This window comes from Bos taurus, chromosome 19 (genome assembly GCF_002263795.3).
Source record: "Bos taurus isolate L1 Dominette 01449 registration number 42190680 breed Hereford chromosome 19, ARS-UCD2.0, whole genome shotgun sequence".
Taxonomy (NCBI): domain Eukaryota; kingdom Metazoa; phylum Chordata; class Mammalia; order Artiodactyla; family Bovidae; genus Bos; species Bos taurus.
This window is the reverse complement of record NC_037346.1, coordinates 58,836,448-58,843,856: the sequence shown is the minus strand read 5'-3', so window position 1 is coordinate 58,843,856 and position 7,409 is coordinate 58,836,448. Positions and strand designations below refer to the sequence as shown.

At 50.1% G+C, this 7,409-nt stretch overlaps 1 protein-coding gene across 1 annotated transcript; it reads left to right on the top strand.

The window, feature by feature from the left end:
* Positions 1–1,222: 1,222 nt before the first annotated feature.
* Positions 1,223–6,916, top strand: LOC132343129 (fibrous sheath CABYR-binding protein-like). Its single transcript, XM_059878645.1, has 2 exons — positions 1,223–1,473; positions 5,818–6,916. Exons 1-2 carry the CDS (start codon positions 1,466–1,468, stop codon positions 6,356–6,358), a joined length of 549 nt encoding a protein of 182 aa, XP_059734628.1. The 5' UTR covers positions 1,223–1,465; the 3' UTR covers positions 6,359–6,916.
* The last annotated feature ends 493 nt before the right edge of the window (positions 6,917–7,409 follow it).

Below are 7,409 nucleotides of genomic sequence, written 5' to 3'. Positions count from 1 at the left end.
GCCATAAAAAAGATGGAAATAGTGCCATTTGCAGCAAGATGGATGGACCTAGAGATGGTCATACTAAGTGAAGTAAGTCAGACTGAGACAGACAAATAACATGTTATTTGATATCATAACATATATGATATCATATGTTATTTGATATAACATATGATATCATGTTATTTGATATCATAACATATATGATATCATGTTATTTGATATAAAATACCATATGGTATCACTTATATGTGAAACCTAAAATAATGATACAAATGAACTTATTCTCAAAACAAAATCAGACTCATAGGTTTGCAAAGCTATTTATGGTTACTGGGGAAATTATTTATGGTTAAAGGGGAAAGCGGGGGGAGGAATCAGGAGTTTGGAGTTAGCAGATACACATTACTACATATAAAACAGATAAACAATAAGGACCTTCTGTACAGTACAGGAAACTGTATTCAATACCTTGTAATAATGTATAGCAGAGAAGGCAATGGCACCCCACTCCAGTACTTTTGCCTAGAAAATCCCATGGATGGAGGAGCCTGGTAGGTTGCAGTCCATGGGGTCTCTAGAGTCCGACAGGACTGAGCGACTTCACTTTCACTTTTCACTTTCATGCATTGGAGAAGGAAATGGCAAACCCTAATGTATAGTAGAAAAGAATCTGAAAAAAAATTATTTGTGGATCACTTTGCTTTATGCCAGAAGCTAGCACAATGTTGTAAGTCAACTAGACTTCAGTAAGAAAAAAAATTTAAAAAAACATGCACTCCTCTCACAAGATTTATCACGTGCTTGATTCTTTAAGTTCTGTGCCTGTTCTGGTGATAGTTATAACCCAAACTGGAAGCTATCCAAACGAGCATCCACAGCAGAGTGGAAAAATAAATTGTGGGCTTTTTCACACAATGAACTATTTCACCACCACAGGAATAAACCCTCTCCAACTTGATGCAACCATGAGACCAAAGGTCAAGTAAAAGGAGCCACAAAATCACACATACTGTGGATTTCATCTCTGGTTTTGCTGTTCAGTTGCCAAGTCATGTCTGACTCTATGCGACCCAGTGGACTGCACCACGTCAGGCCTTCCTGTGCTTCACTGTCTCCTGGAGTTTACTCAAACTCGAGATGCCACTGATGTCTATGATGCCATCCAACCATCTCATCCTCTGTCACCCCCTTCTCCTCCTGCCTTCAATCTTTCCCAGCATCAGGGTCTTTTCCAATGTGTTGGCTCTTCAATGAAAGATGTAGAAAAGCATATGAGAGGTCAGAGGTGGGGAAAAAAAAGAGTCCTTTCAATTGGGAGAACGGGAAAGACAATCTGAGCTGACTCAAGACCTGGGATGTAATTACGTAAGAATCGACAAGAGGAAGAGAGGTTCCGGAAGAAGTCACAGAAAGGCAAACAGCAGAGAGAAGGGATGCTCTTTTAGGCGCTGGGTACCAGAGAAAGCAGAGAGAGCCCAGCATGCCCAGGTGGGAAGTCTGGAATAGGTAAAGGGCGGGAGGCCGCGCAGGTGCGGGCGGAGGGGGGCGGGGTGAGGCGGGGGCGGCTGAGAGCTAGGGTTACAGGTGCCCTGGAGAAGCCACAGGTCTCTGAGCTGAGAGAAGAGGCAGGTCCTGAGGAATGTGCCCCGCTTTCTTGGCTCCTTGGGGACTTGAGGCATTCTAACGAGAGAGAAAGAGAGAGAGACGCGTCCGCCAGCCAGCAGATGTGGTCCATGAATAAACATCCCTGCAGGGCCGGGAGGGGGGTGGGCGGGGGAATAATAAATACGAGGAAGGTGGTGGCCTGCCCCTCGGGGTCCCCTCCCTTCCCTGCTCCCAGGGCGCCAGACACGCTCGCTGGCCCGAAGGGGCGGACTCAGACGGCCTCGCTGCGGGCCGGGCCGGCCGCGCATTAATCCGGATGGATTTGGCCATCTCGTGACACAGCCAATCAGTTCGAGGGAGGGGAACGGCAGGAACGCCTCTCCTTTCACGCCACAAAAGGATTTTCGTCCCTTGAGAGCACAATGAAAAAAAAAAAAAAGCCAATCAAGGCAGGATCAGCTGTGGGCTGGTCGCTGCAGCGCTGTCTCTCCCAGAGGGGGGTGGGGGGGACGTAGTGGTCCGTGTGGGAAACCCACAGCCTCCGCTTCTCACACATTGTTCTCCTTCTCTTCAACGGCACCCCCTCCCCGGCAGCCCGGACCCTCCCCTCTCCCCTCCCCAAAGCCGTTAATGCCACAAAAGATACTTTCCCCATTGTGCCCGGGACAGCTGAGAGATCCCGGGTTAGCCCGGCGCAGCCCAGCATCCTCTCCAGGGAGAAGGGGCTGCGACCGTCCAAATGGAGACCGGGATGCTTATCATACAAAGGAATTCAAGCCTCTCGGGGCCCTCTCCTGCTAATCTAGGACGGTGGGGGGTTAAATACGGTTACATTTTCATTAGGTGCTAACGGCAAAAGGGCAGCTCGGCAGGCAGCAGGGACTACACATTGTTATTCAGAAAGTTCCTCCGGCGGTGGAAGGTCAGGGCAGGTGGGGAGGGGAGGGGGCGGCCAGCCTGAGAGCTTGGTCCAGGACGAACTGGGAGGGGTGGAGCCTGTGACGGTGCGCTGCTGGCCCAGGAGCTCCATCAATGGGAAAAGGCATGCTTGCTCCCAGGAAAACAAGCCGAAATTGGGGGGAGGGGAAGGGCCAGTGGGTGGCTGGGGACAGACTACGGCCACTTTCTGGGGGCGGGGTCCCCACCACCAGTTCGACTCTGGGGCCTTGCCAGGGAAGGTGGAAGATTCTAGTGCGTGTCTGGGAGGCGGTGTGGAGCAGGGGAGAGTTTGGGGGTCGGGGAGGAACGAAGGTGAACCCCGGTTCAGCGGCTCTCTCTCTGGAGCCCCCGTGTGACTCTGAGCCTCGCTTCTTATTCGTGCCAAATGGAGATAAAACCCACCTCCTCAGACCCTAAAGAGTCCTCAGTGAGCTTCAAGTGCCAGGTACAAATGAGGGGCTCAAAAAGGGGAAAGCCTTTCTCTTCTCCCCCCCTCAGCCCCGCTCCCAACAACGGACCCCTAAAGAGAACTTTGAAAAGGCCAAATGAAAGACTGCAGGCTTTGATACAGTGAGTGAGTGTCCCTTCTCCTGCTTTCTGCATATACATGTATGCGCATTCAGTCGTGTCCGACTCTTTTGTGACCCCACGGACTGCAGCCCACCAGGCTCCTCTGTCCATGGGATTTCCCAGGCAAGAATACTGGAGTGGGTGGCCATGACCTCCTCCAGGGGATCTTCCTAACCCAGGGATCGAACCTGCATCTCCTGCATTGACAGGTGGATTCTCTACCACTGAGCCACCAGGGAAGCCCTGTCTTCTCTGCAGTTTCCTTCAAACCTCCATCCGGACCTCAGCTTGGTCACGATGTTCTCTTCCTTAGACTTCATTCCTTTCAGACATTACAGTCTCCCAAACCCTGAAAACCTGTGCATAAATTAATCAATAGATAAGATGTGAGCTATTTTCTGCTTTGCATCGCTCCATGTGCATTCATGAACACACTCTGATGATGACATTGTGGGAAGATGCTGTACAGGATGGACTCCCCGGGGATGCAGAAGGGTCTACAGGGGAGACAAGGAAATGAACTTCTGCAACCTTTGCATGTGTAGGTATTGTTCCCGTCGTTCCTCAGCGTACCAGTGATTCCCAGAAACTCAGGGTTGTATTGAAAGTCAAGGTGGATAAAGAACGGCCACAACAAAGATACGAATGATCCTTTCCATGCAGCAAATGACAAGACCAAGTGCGAACTTAGCCGTGGCCACATCTGTACTGATACTGACTTTTTGGACCCAGAGGGGTCAGGGTGGCCTCCTGCCACTAGTGGTGATGTCACCGCCGGCCACTCCCTCTTTCTCTTGGGTACAGACCTCTGCATTCAGTGGTCCTCGATCCTCACGGAATTGCTGAGTGCTTCTGATGAGATTTCAGGCTCCCCAAGACTGGTTTTCAACCAGAAAGAAGTGCCAAGTCAGGCTAATTGTGGTCAAGAGTTCCAAGGGTTACGTAGCGTGTCTCTCCATGGGAATCTCTCTGTATTGACTCATGGAAAAGAATGCATTTGGGAGGTACGGGGATGAAGGGAGGGAAGGCAGCTGTTTCTTAAACTGGCTGAGAGTGTCTTGATTGGTGCTAAGATTTGTGTTATGGTGACCGAGTTTCTCCAGTTATTTCTACTTCATAGTTTGAAGTAGAAATTCAAATTTGAATTTGTAGAAATTTGAAAGTAGTTAGAGAGTCACAGAGCATCCTAGAAATAATGCAGTTATCTGCAGGACCTCTGGGGTGAGAGAAAGGGTTATTTTCTAATTCAGGTAGCATTCAGGAAACTTCTTCACTGCAAATTCATAACCAAGGGTCTGACACATAAAATCTTTAATAAGCTGCCTCTTGAAAGTGAAAGTGTTAGTCGTTCAGTTGTGTCTGATTCTTTGCAAGTCCATGGACTGTAGCCCACCAGGCTCCTTTGTCCATGGGATTCTCCAGGCAAGAATACTGGAGTGAGTGGCCATTTCCTCCTCCAGGGGATTTCCCAACCCAGGGATTGAACCTGAGTCCCCTGCATGGCATGCAGATTTTTTTACCTTCTGATCCACCAAGGAAGCCCCTCTTACCTCCATCAAATATCACATGTGATTTTTGATCTCTCAATGACTGTCAAAGTCCACACCAAATAATTAGGAGGACAGACTTCCCGGTGCAGGGGGCCCAGGTTCTGTCCCTGGCCAGGGAACTAGATTCCTCATGCCACAACTAAAGTTCCCGAGTGCTGCAATGAAGTCCCAGCACAGCCAAATAAGTCAAATAAATAAATATTAAAAAAAAAAAAAAAGAATTTGGAGGAAGTTAGGCACCAGGAGAAAATAAAGTTTCCAACTTAAACTTGGACTTTTTCCCCCCTTTGAAAGAAGAGAAAATGCCTCACCCAACTGGTTAATAAAATTAGAATTCCAGATCTTTCCGGGTGCCTTGATAGATCCCTTTAGAGGAAACTGCTCCCCTGAAGCCAACAGTGCTCAGAAATTACAACCGGTTTCAGCAATTAAGAGAAGTAAAACATTAAAAAGCATGAGGCAAAGTACATTTGCATGCTAATGGCCCCTTCTGTAGGGCTGGGAAGCTGTGTTTTACAACAAAGCAGATAACTTTCCCACTAGAGCAATATTAACCCCTGGGTTCTCACTCCAGCTTCTTGGACCCACTCGTAACGTCTGGGATTCTTCTGGCCCCGGGTGGGCAAGATATGGGTTAACTCTGCGTATCAATCCATCTGCTATGGCCTAATTCTCTCTGGCTTGGGTAGGAGAAGAAAGAGAAAGAGAATTAGAAGTTCTGAATGTGTTTGGGAGGAGCGGGAGGAAGATAGAAAGATGCACCAGGGGTGGGAAAAAGCGCTTCCATAGAAAGCACGCTGGAACGGCAGGCGGGACACGGACTTAAGTCCAGCTCCCCTCCCCCTGGCGATGTGACGTCAGACACCACGGTACTGAAATCCTCGGGGACTCAGTTTGTTCATGGAGTGGGGTGGAATGAGGATTGGATGAGGTAATGACGGTGACTCTCTGCCGCTGGTGACGATCGTGGTTATGGTAAGGGGCTGGCAGGTGGTATTTGTGGTGGTCTTTCAGGAGGAACGTTGCAAAGACCTTTTGGGTACAACCCTGTGAGAAAGTGCTGTGGCTTTACTGAAGATGAAAAGCAGTCCTTGCTGCTCCATACAGAGTGTATGAACCTTAGAATAAGGGCAGATTATGGATAAAGACTCCTTTTCTTTCTTTCCAGGGTGGAAACCACCACGGTCTCTGATTCCATCAAAGACGGCAGCCCTCAAGACTATCCCACCCGCCTCCAGGAATCAGGCCCTCAAGACTACACCACCCGCCTCCAGGAATCAGGCCCTCAAGACTACACCATCCGCCTCCAGGAATCAGGCCCTCAAGACTACACCATCCGCCTCCAGGAATCAGGCCCTCAAGACTACACCATCCGCCTCCAGGAATCAGGCCCTCAAGACTATCCCATCCGCCTCCAGGAATCAGGCCCTCAAGACTACACCATCCGCCTCCAGGAATCAGGCCCTCAAGACTACACCATCCGCCTCCAGGAATCAGGCCCTCAAGACTACACCATCCGCCTCCAGGAATCAGGCCCTCAAGACTACACCATCCGCCTCCAGGAATCAGGCCCTCAAGACTACACCATCCGCCTCCAGGAATCAGGCCCTCAAGACTACACCATCCGCCTCCAGGAATCAGGAGGATCAGGATGGTGGAGTTCAAGGATGTGCGCTCATCTCCTGCGAGAACACCAAAATCGCCACTAACTGCTGAACAACTACCGACAGGAGGCTGTTGGAATGCACCCAGAAAAGATACCCCACGTCAAGGACAAAGGAAAAGCCGCAGTGAGATGGTAGGAGGGGTGCAATCGTGTTAAAATCAAACCCTGTGCCCACCGAGACTCTGAGAGGGCACAAACGAGACCTTGTGTGCACCAGGACCAAGGGAAAGGAGCACTGACCACCCCCCCCCAAAAAAAAGACGGAGTCAGACCTGCCTGTGAGTGTTTGACGGTCTCCTGCGGAGGCGTGGGTGAGCAGTGGCCCGCCGTGGGGACCATTGGCGCAGCAACTCCTATTAGAAGACGTGATAGCACCTAGGGCTTGGGTTTGGGAGCTGGATGGATCTGGATTTGAGATCCACTTGCTTTGAAACTGCCCGGCTGTGTTCCTTTGAATAAACATCTTAACCTCTCCATGCCCCAGTTTCCCACTGTAATGAGGATGATAAAAATCTCACTCATTTTTATGTGGAGGTTCTGCCAGTCAGCACTCAATGTGCCCATTATTAAGGGTCAGTTCTTGCTTCTCTTTTAAAAATACATTTTTCCCCCTTGCCTTTCCCCATGACACAATGAGGAAGCAATGCCCAAAGGGTGTCCTCTCTTAGATTCCAAGCTAATTCATTGAAATCAAGTTAAAAAAAAAAAAAGGAGGAAAGAGCAGTTTCTATTCACCCACCAGCATCCTCGTCACTCCCACTGCTGATGGGAAAGAGAGGCCGCCGGAAGGAAGCGAAAGTTCATCAAGGACTGGAAAATATTAATCTGGGAGCTCATGGATGGGCAGCGATGCGCGACCCCGACAGCGGGCACCGCCTTCATGTTCAGGCTGCCGGTGGGCTGAGCCAGCCCGCCGCCCCGCCCTGGCGCTGGGGGCACTCAGCATGACACGCCAGGCGTCCCCATTTCGACGTCCACTTCCAGGCTGATCTCCAAGACGGGGCTGGGGAAGCCGGTAGAGAGACAGAGGGTGGACTAGAGGACAAGAGAGCTCTGACTCCACCAACAACCCTTTTTTCGCTCCTTCAAGCATG